The 17,882-nt window shown below is 33.8% G+C and overlaps 2 protein-coding genes across 2 annotated transcripts; one reads left to right on the forward strand and one right to left on the reverse strand.

Annotated features, from left to right (window-relative positions):
• The first annotated feature begins 359 nt into the window (after positions 1-359).
• On the forward strand, positions 360-952 carry LOC107901757 (uncharacterized). The gene has a single exon (XM_016827892.2). It carries the CDS (start codon positions 366-368, stop codon positions 774-776), a length of 411 nt encoding a protein of 136 aa, XP_016683381.2. The 5' UTR covers positions 360-365; the 3' UTR covers positions 777-952.
• Positions 953-964: 12 nt separating this feature from the next.
• LOC107901756 (DEAD-box ATP-dependent RNA helicase 39) lies at positions 965-6,763 on the reverse strand. Its single transcript, XM_016827891.2, has 9 exons — positions 6,072-6,763; positions 5,497-5,592; positions 5,095-5,283; positions 4,799-4,939; positions 4,093-4,233; positions 2,716-2,858; positions 2,483-2,612; positions 2,306-2,354; positions 965-1,728 (listed from the first exon to the last, which is right to left on the reverse strand). Exons 1-9 carry the CDS (start codon positions 6,597-6,599, stop codon positions 1,283-1,285), a joined length of 1,863 nt encoding a protein of 620 aa, XP_016683380.1. The 5' UTR covers positions 6,600-6,763; the 3' UTR covers positions 965-1,282.
• Positions 6,764-17,882: the final 11,119 nt, after the last annotated feature.

Consider the following 17,882-nt stretch of genomic DNA (forward strand, 5'->3'; position numbering starts at 1 on the left):
TGTAACTAATAATAAGTAAAAATAAATCTATAATGATATATAAATAGTATAATATAAACATACTAAAAAATATTAAGTTGATTACAAATAAAATTTTAACAAATGAAAAATATTAGAATTATAAATCAAATCGATTCAGTTGAAGCAAACAAAATGCATGCAAAAATCAACTTTTGCGTGCTGCTGAAACCTATGAAGAAAAGGTCAATCTTAACCTAAACCACCAAAAAACAGAAAGAATATTTGTTATGTCTAAAATCTAACAAATCCTTCAATTTCAACAACCCCATTCATTTAGCCACACAAAAATAGCCGTATATATAAAGTTGTTCACCATTTTCCCAGAAATGTGTCTTAGGTCTCCCATGGCTCGCCAACTTTACTCAACACCAACAAGTTCAACACCACTGAACGCCTCTCAAGCAGGCCTGGCTGCAGTTACCCTTCTTCTATGCGCTTTTGCATTAATCAAGTGTGCTTCCCACACGCGCAAACTGCACCGTCAATGGAGAGCCTGCTATGAATTTTTCGACGAGGATTATATCGATCCTGTCATAGAAATACAGCATGAAGCTACAAACGCTGAAATCAGTGGCTACCAAGCTGAAGATGTTGCGGACACAAGCATGTTCAGCCGTGAACAACCAGTTTGGCAGAAGAACATTCTCATGGGTGAGAAGTGTCAGCTACCTAATTTTTCTGGGGTCATAATATATGATTCTGAAGGCAATGTTGTTACCTCTTCCAAAACTCCTCGTCTACTCACATGGAAGTAAACGAGTTTTGACGTCCATTACCACAATTTATGTATCCTTGTTCGTGTTGTGCTTTGTGTAATATTTTAATTATAATTTCCATGCCACATGCTCCCAGCCTGTCAACATAATATGATAGAAAATGTTCAAAATATCATAATATCCTGTAAAAACAAACCTCCTCCTGGTATATTTATAACCCTATGCACTACTGAATTCTATGCGTTGCATTAACAGAGTCATAATGGAACAAAATCAATACCCATACAGGAAGGGGGGGGGGAACCCTTGAATCTCTATCCCCAATACATGTATGAATTTTCTGCACAACAGGCTAATATAAACTCCCACTAAGACATCCTCAGCTAACCTTGAAGGGTGCAAAGTGGAAAAACAAATATAGATGTGTTGCAATCAATTCTAAGTGCTAAGATAAGAGAGATATGAATTTAACATGATTTTTTTTTTCAACTATTGATTGATAACATGTTAAAAGCCATTTGCAGAATTCCAAACTTTGACCACAATCAACTTGGTGTAAACGATTCTCTCTTGCTCGAGGAAGCTTGTCCCCTAAATCCAACAACCTTCAGTTTTTTGCCTTCAGAACTCCCACCAACTGACCTGTTTTTCTTTCGTACGGCAGATGTTTTTGCAGTCTCCAAACTTTTTGAGACCTTAACTATTTTCTTTGAAGGTTTGGCTGGAGCAGTAGATTTTACCGACTTTGCAATTGTGGGTTCTTTCCCTGATGTCTGCACAGATGCAGACACAGCTTTGGTCTTGTTTTTCAGATTCGACGTCTTAAACAGTTTAACATTCTTCCCCTTCTGCTCGGTAATCCGAGTCCTTGCAGTATCCCTTCGGACATTATCAACTGTAAGAGATTCCAAACTCTCATTCTTTCTTATTGCCGCCTCTATCCTTTCTGCCAACAATAAGCCCTTTTTAGCCACCAAACTTGTTACTTTCCCTGAAAACAAAATATTTTGTGATTTAATTTTGATGAAAGAAATGGCCTTTGCCTCTAAGTCAAGACAAGAAGATACGGCATTAGAGGCAAAAATGTCATGGTATCCACTTAAAGAAGATACAGAATTAGATATTACTATGTCCAAAGGTTTTGATAATGAGTGACCAAAGGGGCACTTTTTAAGGATGCTATATATAGTAATATCTCACACAGTGCATTGGAAATGTAGAATAAAATTGTCATTGCATCTGATACAATGTTATCACTATAAACAGTAAAGCAGTAACCTAAAAGAGTGCCCTAAGGACACTTGTTAGCAAAGCTCTCATGGAAAGAAGGCTCAATGGACAAATTGATCTCCAAAAGGGAAGTATAAACAGTTTACTGATAATAATACTATGGTTGTTTAGGAATATGATCAATCAAAATTTTCTTAGGCATATTTCCATACAGTACACTTTACCTTGCTGTTGAAAGAAGAAATATTAAGATTGGTTAAGTTGATAAACCATGTTTACATAAGCAAATAAAAATAAAACAAGCTAATATGCACAGACTTGAAATGAAATGGTCAGACCTTTGGCACCCATTCGTGCAGTTCTTCCAGTGCGATGAAGGTAGTCGATCTAAAAGGCCAAACAGAAGTGAGAAAAAATAGAACCATAAAGAAAGGGGGCACAAAAGCAAAGGAGTTCAGGTTTGAGAGAAGGGCAAGCTAAGACCCAAACAAGTTGATAAAGAAAATGATGCTTACCAAGTTTAAAGGGAAATCAAACATGATAACATGATTAACACCCAAGTCCAGCCCTCTAGCAGCCAAGTCCGTGCAAACCAATGTGGGACAGTCTCCATCATCACTCTTGAACTTGTTCAGGTTTTCAACCCTGTTTTCAGAAAAAAAAATCTGAGTATTTACTTTGGGCAAACATACACCCGGAGCATCATATCCAGCATCAGATATACCATGTAAATCTTGTAATATCTCACCTTTGTTCTGCAGGCACCTCGCCATGGTAATTTACAGTAGAGATCTGATTTTCACCAAGAAAATGATCAACAGCACGGCTAGAATTTAATGTATTACAAAACACCATTACTCTGTTCCCCTTAGCTAAACTTGGCTCAAGAACCTGTCATGACATGACAACCGGAGCTACATAAGTTACTGTACTTAGCCAGATAATACAGAACTAGATCAATTTCACTGTTAAGTTAATGTCATATCTCATTTCACTATAAAATTAATGTTTGCTGAAGAAAATACTTGACTAATTTTGTCAAAATGCTAATCAAACAATTTTTCGGAAAACATGCAGATGACAACATCACTACCAAGATCCTGCCAAACGTGTAAAAGAAGGTAGGCAGGTTGTATATACCAGGATTTTAGCCAACACAATATTGTATAGGTTGGCTGAAGATTTTGAAGGCAAATAAAAGGCAGACAGATTGAGTTATGAAGCAGCTTCAGGGTGACAGATATTGAAATTCTTAGGATATTATCATTATATGTCTGGCAAATACTCTGCAATAACATTTCCATCTTCTACCCAGCGCTTGCATAAACTGTTGAAAGAACATCTATATTCGGGAAGATTATACTTTGCCCTTCTATGATGCAGATCCTTCTTTTTAAAGCATCAGAATCAAATTAAAACAAATAAGCAAATAGGTCCACAGGTTCAAGCCAAATGTAAGGCCACTATAAAGTATAAACCTAAGCAATTTAGGATAGTATGACTAGTTAACATCACATGTAGGCCAACAAGAAGTAAGACAGGAAGAAAAAGAAAGGTGCAACAAACAATCGGCTTCTGCTATCATATTAAAGTATGGGTATCCAATATAAAACCAAATGGAATAATTGAGGAGGTCCAATATAAATCAAAGACCACAGCGAACTACAAACGTAACTGATACGGGATATAATGCCGCTTAACACTCATAAAAGGATTTTAATATGGTTATTAACCTAGATGAGTCCCTGATTTCAAAACTACATTAACTATGATAATTTTAAAATAATTATGTTGAAACAAATGGTAAAATAATTGTAAAAGAGAATCATGATCAAAATACAGACTTGGAACAACTCTATATTTTTGAGGGATCAGTTATAAATGATTAGTTGAATTCTACCAGATGCACCATATTACCTACAAGATGCCCTCTTTGCAACAATTTCATGTGTATCTATTAACCATTAACTAAAGGTTTTTGAACAGCACAATAATATGGTCCTCTTATCTTGAATAATACTGTAATGTTTTCTTCTTGAGATTTTCTGCACGAAATTTTAAAATTTCTAACTGACCACTGTTAATGACAAAGTAAAAGTTGATAGAAAAAACCATAGGATTAGACCTGCAGTAGTGCTTCCAGCTTGTTTTCAGAACCCGAAAGTTTGATGAAATCATGACGAGCAGATGCTATTTTCTTGTGCAGTGTTGATGTTCGTAGATGTTCTATTCCTTGAAATTCCTCATCAATCAATTTCTGCACAGCCTGAAAGTCTCACTGATATTAAAATTTAAATTCTCATTAAATCAAACAAATAAGTAAAAAGTTACTATAAACCTAAATATTTAAGAAGTAACCATGCACCTAAAATTTCTCTCAAGTGTTTATAAGAAAACATAAAAATGAGAAGTATGCCCTTAAAATTCTCCCTCTTTAAACCCACCTAAAATATAATCAAGTCAAAGTTTTCCCGGTATAGATATTTGGAAGTGTTCTAACTAAATAATTGGCCTTCAATATGCGCCGGCATTAAATCCTTAAAAAAGTTGCTCAATGTCAGAAACATCATTGTAGATTTACCTCTAAATTCTAATGCCCTGAACAATAAATAATAACAATAATCACATTTATAATATAGTTAACTACGTAATAAAGAAGGAATTTCTTCAGTGTTCAACATCCCAATATCAAGATCCCAATAGAAGTGAATGGACTAACTGTAAATATTATAAAGGTAAATAATGACATTTTGTGAGCAAAAGCAAAAACTCAATTTCAAGAATAGTGCGTAACATGAATGCCAACACAAGAGTAAGCTGAACCGGCAAACCTTTGTCATTGTAGCTGTCACTAAAATAGTTTGAAATCCTTGGCCATTGGGTTTTAGAGCACGATTTTTTAATGGACCAAGAAACTTGCGAATGTCAGGACCAAAGCCACGGTCAAACATAGTGTCAGCCTCATCCAAAACCTACAAAAAGATTAGAAACATTAATAAAATCTACAGACTATTAGTTTCTTCATAAATTTTCAAACCATTGAAAAAATGTGTTTATTTATTTAGAAGGACACTGAACATAGCTCTATAAAATAAGTAAATTCAAATATATAAGTTAGCATCCTTACCAAGTATTTGATGTCACCATAAACCATGTTCCCGTCATCAATATGTTGAAGGACCCTACCAGGGGTCCCAACTACCATGTCAATTGGGTTATTCAAAGAGTCCTCTTGTGGTCTTAACCGGCCTCCCCCACTGACCATAGTAGACCTAAATCTTGCATGATGGCTAATAGACTTTGCCACACGAAAAACCTAAAAAGCCACTAACATCAATCTAGTAACAAAAAAAAAGAAGTGAGCAGAGTGGGAGAGTAAGAGTCGAAAAGAGGATTCCTCTATTCTTTCTCTCACTCAAAACTGTGCAAAAGACTTTCATCTCGGATGGTCCCAAATGATAAAAGCCAAAGTCTATAAATATAGAACAAATTCGGAGGTCCGAATCATAGCAGGGTGAGTAACCAAAACCTGCTCAGACAGCTCTCTTGTGGGGCATAGAACAACGGCTCGTGGACGCCTGGGCTTTGTTAGCATGCCTAACATTGCCTCATCCCGCCTCAGCAACTGCAAGACAAACACACAAAAGCGAATTGCCTTTAAATTCTAAACACTTCCGCTACCAACACAGTTCACGTGAAATCGGTTACTTCTTGAGCCAATAGAAGAAAGAACCGAAAGCTCAGAAATCAAAATAAAAAATCTAATGCTGTGGAATGCGAATGCAAATTCATATGAGAATGCTAAGAAACCAAAATCACAATTCCAATGCAAATTAATACTCAGTACCCCAAGGCCCAAGCTCAATAAAGGTGCAAAAAGAAACACCTCAAAATTTCTAATTCATCAACAAGGCATGATGAGATAAACACCCAAAGCCTAGTCGAATCACCCAGACACCGTAATCACTAAGAACAAAAAATTAAAGAAGAGAAATGAATGAAATGAAGACACTTGAGCAGAAAATGGAAAACTATACAAGGAAGCACAAAAACCGCTTCACAACAATCCACAATTAATTCTGAAAATGAAGAGAAAAAGGAGACCTGAACAAGTGGCAACATGTATGCAAGAGTCTTGCCAGAGCCAGTATGAGAACCCAAAACCACACTTTTCTCTTCCAATACAGAAGGAATCCCGATACACTGAATCTCAGTAGGAACTTCAATCCCCATCTCTCTAACAGCACCCATCACTTCTTCACTCAAACCCAACTCCTCAAAACTATCGGCCATAATTTTCTTCTTCTTCTTCCCTTTCCCCTTATCATAAGCCTCGGTCTCTTGACCCAAAACAGGCAGGTTTTGTGGAGGCATAGAGGGTGATGAGGATGGGAGTTTCGCAGAATGTTTGAGATGTCTGGTTCTAAGCCTTTCAAGTAGCATGGAGTGTTTCAAGTCGTCAGGATCAATGGTGGTGAGGATTGGGGATGGGGCAGAGCAGAAAGGCTTAAACCCTCGAAAAACCCTAGAGGGTTTGAGAAAAGGGTAGTAAGAGAAATGTTTGGGAGAGGAAAGAAGAGAGACAAAAAGGAGAGTTCTTGAAGTAGCAGCCATCATAGCTTTCTGCATCATGTTCTGTGAGGCCAGATATAGTTTTTGGTTTTGTTTTCGCTGCTGCTACTTTGTATTTGTTTGCAGCATTAGCTAAGCTTTCAAGGCACTAGGGAGGTAAGGTCCCAATATCATCCATTTTCTCTTGGGACTTTGGGAGTAGGCAACAAACAAGATTAGGGAAATTTTTGCTCACAAAACCCATTTTATTTATTTTATCCTTTTCTGTTTTTATTTTATTTTATTTTAAAAAAATTTAAGCTGGTTTTAAATTTTTATATTACATTTTTTTATTATATAAAATTTTTCAATATTAAATCAAATATACATTATAAAATTAAAAATTAAAACAGAAATTTTATCACACATACGGACGGCAACTATGTATTAAGAATATAAAGGTCTGTTTAACATAATATTCAATAGATAATGAAACATATGGTTCGTAACTAATTAATAATAGCACATGAAATGTTTACGATATTAAAATGAAAAATAATAGATTAAATGCATCGGATTAAGAATACTAAATCCACAATAATTATTTATCTAGGATTAACATCAATCTTTAGTTGGTGAAGAGTTAACTTGTGATACCAACTCAATCAATAACTTTATCAATATACACAATTGAAGAAGGTAATAAAACAGGCACAATAAAATTAAAATGTTTATTATAAAACAAATAAAATAATGTTTTGGTTAAATGACAAGATTAAGGTTTTGTCAACTCAATTAATATGGGTTCAAACTCACTAAATGTTATTTTTTATTGGCTTATTTTTAAAAAACTAAAGCATCTTCGAACTTGTTTTAAATATAAAAGGAAATTTCTGTACGTTCCATCTAAGGCGACCTAAGGTGCATCATAGCACCACTCTATCTAAGTCTATAATACTAACCCATTTTCGCTTAACTCACTAATAACGGCCCAACACATGGCACATTGGGACAAGAGACAATATCTATATGAGGCCCAAGGTCTAAGAACAAGACCAAGCATCCTGTAATCCTCCTTGCTTATCTCCAACATCCACATCTCCTCCTCCCTTTCTACTCTGACCATTTTACTTGGTGGCTTGAAGTGACAAGGTGAATCATCCATCTCCACTATATTGATCCTTGTACCATCATATATATTATAACATATTATAATTAAAATATATGTTTTTTTAAATAATGTTAATAAATATATCATCTAAAGTTTATGCCAATCAAATTAAAAATTTTAATGAGAAATTTGATTTGTCACACTTAAAACTCATTTAAGAAAAGAACATCTTTCTTAAACACTCGTCACCTTCAACAAGAATCGAAGGCATGAAAGAATTAATAGCTTTGCTGTAATTATTGAGACGATGTAGCTTTGTTTTAGTAGTTTGCCAAGGCAAATGGTTATTGGATTATCATTGTCAACAAAGTGAGGACAAATCCAAACTCATACATAGTTTAGCTTAGTGTTGATTATGCAGTTGTTATACATAACTCATATTGTGAAGGATGAGCAAGTCTATGCTGGATTAATCTTTTAAGCCTACTCATGAAGAACAAAAGCTTCTACAATAGGTTGCCCCTAAACTACAATGTTTCACCAGCTTTACAACTCTCAAATCTTTTTCTCATATTTGTATCCACTATAAATTAATATTAGATAATAAATATGATAAGAAAATTTGCAATATCTATGTAAAAACTTCGGTTTGCTATAATACAGTTTTAAATAGGTGGTGTTCAAAGAGATGTTTAGACACATGTTCGAACAGAACGCATATAGTAAGCAAATAAGAAAACAAGATAAATAAACATAAAAGATTTGTTAACCTAGTTCGGAACCAATCCTACTTTGTGGAACCTCACTCAATAATTAACTCATATTTAATAATCATCCAGATCATCTATTGACTAAAGTTCAATCTACCCTTACACAAAAAAGTAATTGCAACCCCGATAGCTAGTCATAACCATTCACCCAAAATCTCACTTACAAAGGTTCAATTTCTCACAAAAGAAAATAGCCTAATAATAGAGTGTAAAAATACAAAGGAAAATAACAAAGATGACTTTAGCAAATCAACACAACACTCTCTTGATTTATGCACCTTCACCACACGTGTTGAAATAATATAAACTTTTTTTGAGAATCAAACTGCTTAGGTCAAATGGTGCTTAAGGTAGTGGGCAGTCTCTTAACCAACAAATGTTAAAACAAAAAATACACAGAACACAAGGAAGTTGTTTACGCAATTTAGTTTCCCTGCATCTATGGAGCCTAACTATAACACCTCTAACCCGCCTCTGTCGTTGGATTAGGTTCACGGGCATTACTGGCCAATTAGAACATTTAATTACAACATAATCAAAGGTGCAAGCTATGTAACACCCCTTACCCGTATTCGACGCCGGAATAGGTACGAGGCATTACCAGAACACATACACTTATAAACATGTTAAACCGAGTTATAAAATTTCATTCAAATTTAAACTTTTCAAATTTTTAACATGCTTTTTTATAAATCTTCACGGTATAACTTCAAAATACTATATTTGTAACAAATAGGGCTTCTGAAGACCCAATGCATACTCATGCAATTCAATACTTCATTTCCATTTCATTTAATTCATGATTCTCATGTTCACGATTCAATTCAATTTCTCAATCCAATATACATTTCAATACCACAATAATTCATTTAATTCAAATCATATAATTTGCAATTTCCATTTAATTCACGTACAATTCAATTTCATTAAGTTCAATACTAATACATATTTATCGTTTAACTTAACGTCCCCTTTTTGCATCATTTTACACTTTAAGCATGAACCTAGCATTTCATTTCCTTTCCACTCCCGTTTCCTATGCATATCATACAAGATATAAACATTACACTCAACCATAGTAGCAAGCTAGTCTTTTTGAAGACTAACCACATGATAAACCATTTTAATAAAGATTACAAACTTTAAACCTTACCACACTTTTATGATCACAAGCATATCTCCATCTAGACATTTACCATCTCAATGCATAATTTTATAAATTTAATGTGGCGTAATCCAGCCACAACTTGGCCAAAGCCTAAGCATACACACCAAACATGCTAGCCAAATAAACATATAGTATAAGCATTATAAGCAAGGATAAACATCGCATTTATTTATGTATTAAACTTATCAACATGAGTTAATTCATAAACCATTTCTGACATTGCTACATACCAAATCATATACCAAGTATACCACATACACATACTATGAAACTTTATTTTCTCACATGAACTTTAACTATAACTAATAATGCACAATTATAAACATCATTTCTTTTCAATCGATTATCGATTATAATTGAGTATATGGCCAATTATACACAAATCATTCATATGTTCTTCCAATTTTCCTCCTCCTCCTCTCCATTCCACATCATTAATGTGTATAACACACTTAAACAACATTAACTACAATTTCACTATTTACTCACATGTGTATTCAAAGCTGTCTATTCGAGTCAGAGTCACTAAATTATTTTTACCTGGAGCTACAGAACTCCAAATTAAGATCCATAAATTCTCCCAAAACTAGATTCACATATCTTCTTACCATAAAATTTTCAGAATTTTTGGTTTAGCCAAATAGTACAGTTTATTCTTTAAAGTTCCCCTGTTTCACTGCTTGACAGTTCTGACCTCTCTTCACTAAAAATTAATTATCTCATTGTACAGAATTCAGATATTTTTTTCGTTTATTTATTTTGAAAATAGATTCGCTGAGGATTTTAAACATATAAACTTTATCCCATAATTATTTTTTTACAATTTTTGACAATTTTCCAAAGTCAAAATAGGGGATTCCGAACTCATTCTGACTCTGTCTAACTAAAATTCAAATATCTAAAAATATATAACTCTTTTGCTTGCTCTGTTTCTTTTATGTGAAAATAGACTCATTCGGCTTCAATTTCATATATTATTCAGCTTCTAATTCAATCTCCACCATTTTTGGTGATTTTTCAAATTCACACAACTGTTGCTGTCTAAACTGTTTTATTGCTAAATGTACTCTTTCATAATTTCACTTTTTCACTTTCAATCACAATTCAATTCAAAATTCACTTTTCCATTTCTAAGTTTATATTCAAGTCAATTCCACACCTATATTCATTATTCAATTACACTTAGTCAATTTCCCGATGAACACTTCGGAATAATAACAGATACTCGGTGGATTCAGCACATAGCAACCACCTTATTAATCAATGATGTCCGGTGGAATCAGCACATAGCAACCACCTTACTAATCAATGATATTCGGTTCACATAGTAGCCTGCACATAGTACTACGCATGTGACCATTACCATCCAATACACGTAGTAGCCTGCACATAGTACTACACACGTGATCGAAACTATCCGGTATGCATAGTAGCCTGCACATAGTACTACACATGCGACCTTTCATTCCGGTACACGTAGTAGCCTGCACATAGTACTACACACGTGACCATCACTTTCACTTTTACATAGTGGCCTACACACAATCCATGCCACACATGTGATCATTTCTGTCACTTCATTCGCATCCCTTTTTATTCCAAAGGGTTCATTCGGGAATTTTTCACTTTTTCTTACTTTTCTTTTTATCGATCAATTTCAATTTCAATTTCTCGTCTTTCTTGATTTATAACAATACATTTAACTTATATAACCTTCACACTATTCATTCTAGTCCAAAAATCATACTTTGGAAAAATTATGATTTTGCCCCTAAAGTTTCACAAAATTATGATTTTGCCCTTAGGCTCGTAAAATAAATTTTATTCAATTTCCTTGCATTTTAGTCCTAGCTGAACCATTTTCTTAACTATAGCAGTCCATAATACTCACTTATTCACACACTTATGACATAACTTATAACTTTTACAAATTAATCCTTTTAGGCATTTTCATCGAAAATTACTTAGTACAAATCATTTATCACTCTCCAAACATTCATATTATTCTATAAAACATCAAAATACATGCATATCATTCATGGGTAAATTTTTAAACACAAACCCTATGTCGAAACCACCCTTTTTAAAAACAAAAAAAAGTTCGTAGTAGTCGACTTAAAAACGCAAATTTGGGAGTCGCCACCGATCTTTTAAGAGGTGTGATCAGGTCACCTTGGAAATGATTTTAGGTCTACGAATTTTGAGAAAATAGGTTCGGGAGTCGGTTACGCACGAGGAAGGGTTAGCACCCTAGTAACGCTGAAAATTGGTACCGAATTGGTTGTTTAATGTATCAATGTCGAAATTTTGAAAAGATTTTAAAATACGACCTTTTAAAAAGAAAATTTGAATATGATAATGTACCCTTATCTCGCAGAAATAAATTGCCACACTCAGTGAGTTAGGGTGCAACAATTCGATCTTCAAAATTAAATTTGTTCCCTTTTTTAAAAAAATCATGTATTTTAAGAAGGATATTCGATTATTTAAGTCAATCGGGAAATCTGAACCCAGTAAGTTAGGGATCAATTCTCTCAAAATTCTTAAACATCAAACATTGCCTTTTATTTTAAAATTGAGATAACGAAATGTCGTATCCAGTAAGTTAGGATCCAACATTTGAAATCATAAGGTTTTTATTACAAAAGAGATACTCGACTACCTAAATTCATCAGAAAAATTGAAGCCCAATAAGTTAGGGCACAATTCTCTTGCGAATTAAGAATATTGAGTATTATAATATCTAAAAAAGGGATTTTGAAACTTAAACCATATTAAACACAAAATTTTTAGCAAATGAAACACGGTGGAATAATGTACAATACTAAGCGATAATTTGTAACCAAAATGCATTCTAATGAACTACGAATAATTAGCAAATACAAACAAGCAATACAATACACCTAAGAGCAATTCTCACATCATATATTATGTTAACATTTAAAAGCTAATGAATCTAAAGTCCATCAAAACACTAAATAAATTAATACACATGAAAATGTACAAGTTTTTAAAATAATTTAAGATGTATGAAAGAAAGGAAATTATAATTCAAATAAATTGAAAATAAATAATATATATATAAGAATTTGAAATAAATCAAAATTATAGTTAAAAATAAATATCAAATGGAATAATAGTATCTGAATAAATTTTAAAAAATAAATATCATAATTAAAGAAAATAACATATATTTATTAATTTAAATAAATAATATTTGTAGAAATAAAAAAAATCAAAATGGATAGTAACATATAATTACATAAAAATGAAATAAGTGAAATATAACAAAGTAGTTTTTTTTAAATGAAATAAATTACGTATGTATTAATAATAAGTAGAAAATACAATAATAAGATCAATAATATACATTTATATGTAAAATAAACATAATTTGATATAAATTATATATACATATGTATATAAAATAGTGTTATATAAAAGTATTACTGATTTTTTAAAGCACAAAAGTATATATGAATAAACATTTTAAGAAAAATGTTTATAAAAATATATAAATAATAATTAACATAAAATATATACTAATATATTAGAATAGAAAAAGAATTAAAATAACAGTATGTAATAAAATAAAGTAATGTGCATGCATATATATATATGAAAATAAGTAAATATGTATACTAATATGATAATAATACCAATAATAACAATAGTAACGATAATAAATTAAACGATTTTAGCAGTAATAACAAAACAGAGGACACAATTGGCATTAAAACAGTAATTCAGGGGAGAAATCTAAAACAAATAAAAGAATAGGTCCAAATTGCAAGGCGCGAATGACATGGGGGACTGAAAGGGGAATATTCCCCACCCTCCAAAACGCTGTGTTGCAAGTTGGGCCAAACTGAAATGAAAGCAAAGTACGAGGCTAAATCAGAAAGAAAGAATACCGCCGATTCAAAAAAAACAGAAAAAGGGGGGACTGGTCGCGCAAATATCCCTCCCTACGCCAGAACACACGGATCTAGCCGCGTTTGGGTTGGGTCATCGAGTCGCGGCCTAAAATGGCACCGTTTCAAAGCCATTGAATCCGGCCCCAACGGTGTCGTTTCGTGATTCCCCTTAAGCCCACCTTAAAACCCTATCTATTAACCTAAACAGGAATAAAAAAGGTTTCTAAAAAATTTAATCTCCCTCCCCGCAGGAGTCGCGCCGCCTCAGCCCCCTCTTCGCCCAGTCTTAACTCTGATTACGACGGAGTGAACCAGGATCCGGCGAGAACGACGATGGGATCACAGAGGTATGTACTCTCACCCTTCTAACTTATTTTCATTGTATATTGAAAGAAAGCAAAGGAAAGAAAGAAAAAACGAAGCCTAGGGAAAAACCAAGAAGAAATTGAAATCTACCTTTTAGACGATCTTAGAAAAAAAAATTGTATTCAGTTTCTCTGTGTTTTTTTTGTGTGTTTGTAACCGTTTACAAAAGCTTTTGCCTTTTTCTTTTATAGGCCAAAAAACTAAACTAAAAAAAAATCAAAAGAATACAAATTTCTCTGTTTTCTTTGCTGCATTTTTCGTCTGCGTTTGCTGCAGGTACGGCCGTACGGTGACGTGGCGCGGTGCAGCACGTGAAGGCATGGTACGTGGCGGTGGCGCACGTGCAAGGGCAGAGGCTGGGTCGTGGTTGCTGCGGCGCTGGGAGCCGAATATTGCTAGGGTTTCAGTCTCGGTTAGGCTAGGTGTTGGGCCATTGGGCCATTAGGTTTAGAATCGGGTTTATGTTAGGTTTGGGCTTTGTAATACTAAACATTTAAAAGGACTGTTATTTTTTTTTGGTTTAATTGTATTTTTGCTTTTCGGCCCGGGCAAATTGGGCCTATTATACCCTAGTTCAAAACAATGGTAAAAATAGGTAAATCTTGTTACGAGGATTTCAAAAACGTAAAAATCATTAAAAACGGGGATAGAACGGACTTACAATCGAGCTTGGAAGCTTGAAAACCCCTAGCCATGGTTTCTCCTTGCAATTTTCGGCCTAGGGGTTGAATATGAACAAAAATTGGTTTTTAATTTTGTTTTTAATTCATTATAATAACTAAATGACCAAAATGCTCTTAATGAAAAACTTTGGAAACATGCCTAACCATACCCATTTTTGTCCACCAACTTAACCAATGGTCTAATTACCATATAAAGACCTCCAATTTAAAATTTCATAACAATTGGACACCTCTAACATATAGAACTAAACTTTTGCACTTTTTACAATTTAGTCCTTTTGACTAAATTGAGTGCCCAAACTTCAAAATTTTCGAACGAAATTTTCATAAAATCATTCTGTGAGTAGACCATAAAAATATAATGAAAATATATTTTTCCTCGTCAAATTTGTGGTCCCGAAACCACTATTCTTACTAGCCCCAAATTCGGGATATTACAAGCTAACTATTAACATTCATATTATACAGAGAGCAGCAATCTAATACTTCCATATTATTATTATTATTATTATTATCTTATACAATTGAATGGTGAGATAAGCTATGCAATGCTAAGCTTGGTCTTCCACTATTTACACTCTTATCATTATTTATCCCCTCTTAAAGCTAGAAGTTTTATACATAACAAGACTATTCTAATTATTAGCATCAGAGTATTGGATTATACTCTGGCTATCTATATCTGATGATATTGGTAAAATGACCTACTTCACCTAGTTAAGGTTCGCTACTTCATTTAAAATTAGTGTAAAATACTCTTACAGTCCTTAATACGTGTTTACGGGACCCTAAAAATTAATTAAAAAATAAATAAGGACTAATTTGAAACAATTCAAAAGGGTTTGGGGAAATTTTTCAAAAATTTTAGAAATAGGGGTCACACGGTTGTGTGGCCAGGCCGTGTGATATACCCCAAGTTGTGTGGCTTTTGAAGTTGGGACACATGACCATGTCCCAGCCCATGTCTCTTCCCATGTAACTCACTGACTTGAGACACACGGCCGTGTCCCAGCCCGTGTCACTACTCGTGTAACTCACTAAATTAGGTCACACGATCGTGTTTTAGGCCGTGTGCCAGATCGTTGAACCTACACTAAAATTCACAAGACACACGACCGTGCGTACCTAAATGTACCTTAAAACTCAAGTTTACCAAATCATGCTTATTTGGAAACTAAGCAACCCAATTACGAGCCACTTAACCTATTCAAAACACAATTAAACATGCTTAAAACAAACCAAAACATCCATCTCAAGTGTCTAACCAATGTACCCTCATTGGTACCACATTTTATATTTCCAAACATATCAATAAGACATCAAACATCCAAACATTCATTCATACCAAATGACCATAATTGACCTAATGTTTTAGCTATTTAGGCTACCAAGCTTAAAACTAAAACAGATGCAAAACATTAAGCTTGACTAACATACCAAAACATAGATTAAGCCTCAACTTTATGAACGCATAAATACCATTACACATAGAACTCCTAAACTCATCACATTACATAACAACTATCATTCAAAAGACCTCCTAGGTACATGCCATTACAAAATAAAACATCCCCGCACTTGAGTCCAGGATCGTTGATGGATGTTGACTTAGTAATAAGTAATGTTATGTACTATATATATATCAACTCAATAATGTTAGTTTATTCATTCCTTATCCACATCCAATAGTTTTCACAAATTCTAGCACATGGCAATAGCATTTCATGTGGCATTTGATAATTCAAATCATGCAATGGCATGATTCATCTATATGTCCAATTCATGAATTCATTTATCATAATTCATTCAATTTTCACAACCAATTTCACCATTTCATATTCCATTTCACATTCTTATCATTTCAATATTAAATACATAAATTTTATCATTTAATTTCCCCTATTAACACGACTCAGACTCGACGGATACACAAATCCAACCAACACACTAGTTTGGAACCCAATGCCTCATTGGATAAATCCGAACCAATAATTGCGCTCAGCGCTATAATAAGTTGACTCCCACTGTCTCATCAGTTAAACAGAAGCAAATTGGCACCCAGTGCCTCAAGGACTCAAAGTCAAAGAAATCCCTGAACTCTTCCTATCCTATTGCATGTCATCTATATCCGACTTAGCCCGAAACAGTTAATAGGGTTTTTGTTTCCTCTTCAATTTCAGCCAATGTATCAAATTCACATTTATACTATATATAATTATACATATATATATTTCCAACTCACACATATATAAAAATACACATGCTTTTCAATTATGTATCATTTGCTTTCATAAGCAACAATAAATTATAATAATCCAATCAAATCACAATTCTCACCTTAATGCTTACCATGATAATTATATCAATATGTAGTAAAACATAGTTTAGTTCGGATTATAGAAATACAAACTGTATATTCCGAGCTACTCGACGTCAACCTTGTCTTTCCTCGTCTTACTCGAGGATTCTAGAATAATGTTCGCTACAGAATAAAATAATTAAAATAAATCAATAATACACAAATCAATTCTCAATAAATTTCAAATTTTATACCATACTTGCTTAAACTTCAAATTAGTCCCTAAACCTAGACTAATTTAATCTCCACATCTAACCTCAAATTTTTATAGTAATTTCACTCTAAGCCAACTTTAGCTCCCTATTTCAATTCTACCACTAAATTTTGAATTTTTCACAATTTAGTCCCTATTGCTCAAAATCAACAATTTAGTCCCTATTGTTTATTGAAAAGGAAAAAATAGGGCTTTTAAGCACATTCTGGATCGTTTCTCCACTAGAATTAACAGTTGGTTTAAACACCTTCTGTTCTATAGTGGTAAAGAGATATTTATCAAATCTATTTTACAATCGCTACCTACTTATGTTATGTCTATTTTCCTTTCTCCTAGGCGTACGATGGAGGAGATGACTTCTAAAATCTGTCGTTGGTGGTGGGTTAGCAAGGAAAGGGGTTGAGGATGGGCTATGCTCACTTCAAACAGCCTTTACTTACCAAAGGGTATGGGACGCATTGGATTGAAAGGCTTGCAACTTTTTAACTTGGCTCTACTAGGGTGGCAAGTGTGGAGACTCATCTCGTAGAGAGAAACTTTGTGCTTTCAAGTTCTTAGCTCGAAATATTTCCCGGACAGTGACTTATTCCATCGCAAGAAGATTGATAAACCATCCTTCACTTGGTTAAGTACATTGGCGGCTGCGAGAGCTCTTGAAAAGGGATTTGGTTTGCATGTGGCAGATGGCTGTAGCATTCGACTCGGTGAAGATAGGTGTTTCGAGGGTCTTGATGGTGATGCCTTACGTCATCCTTCTGAGCCTCTTCCGAAAGCTT

This window comes from Gossypium hirsutum, chromosome D06, assembly GCF_007990345.1.
Source record: "Gossypium hirsutum isolate 1008001.06 chromosome D06, Gossypium_hirsutum_v2.1, whole genome shotgun sequence".
NCBI lineage: Eukaryota > Viridiplantae > Streptophyta > Magnoliopsida > Malvales > Malvaceae > Gossypium > Gossypium hirsutum.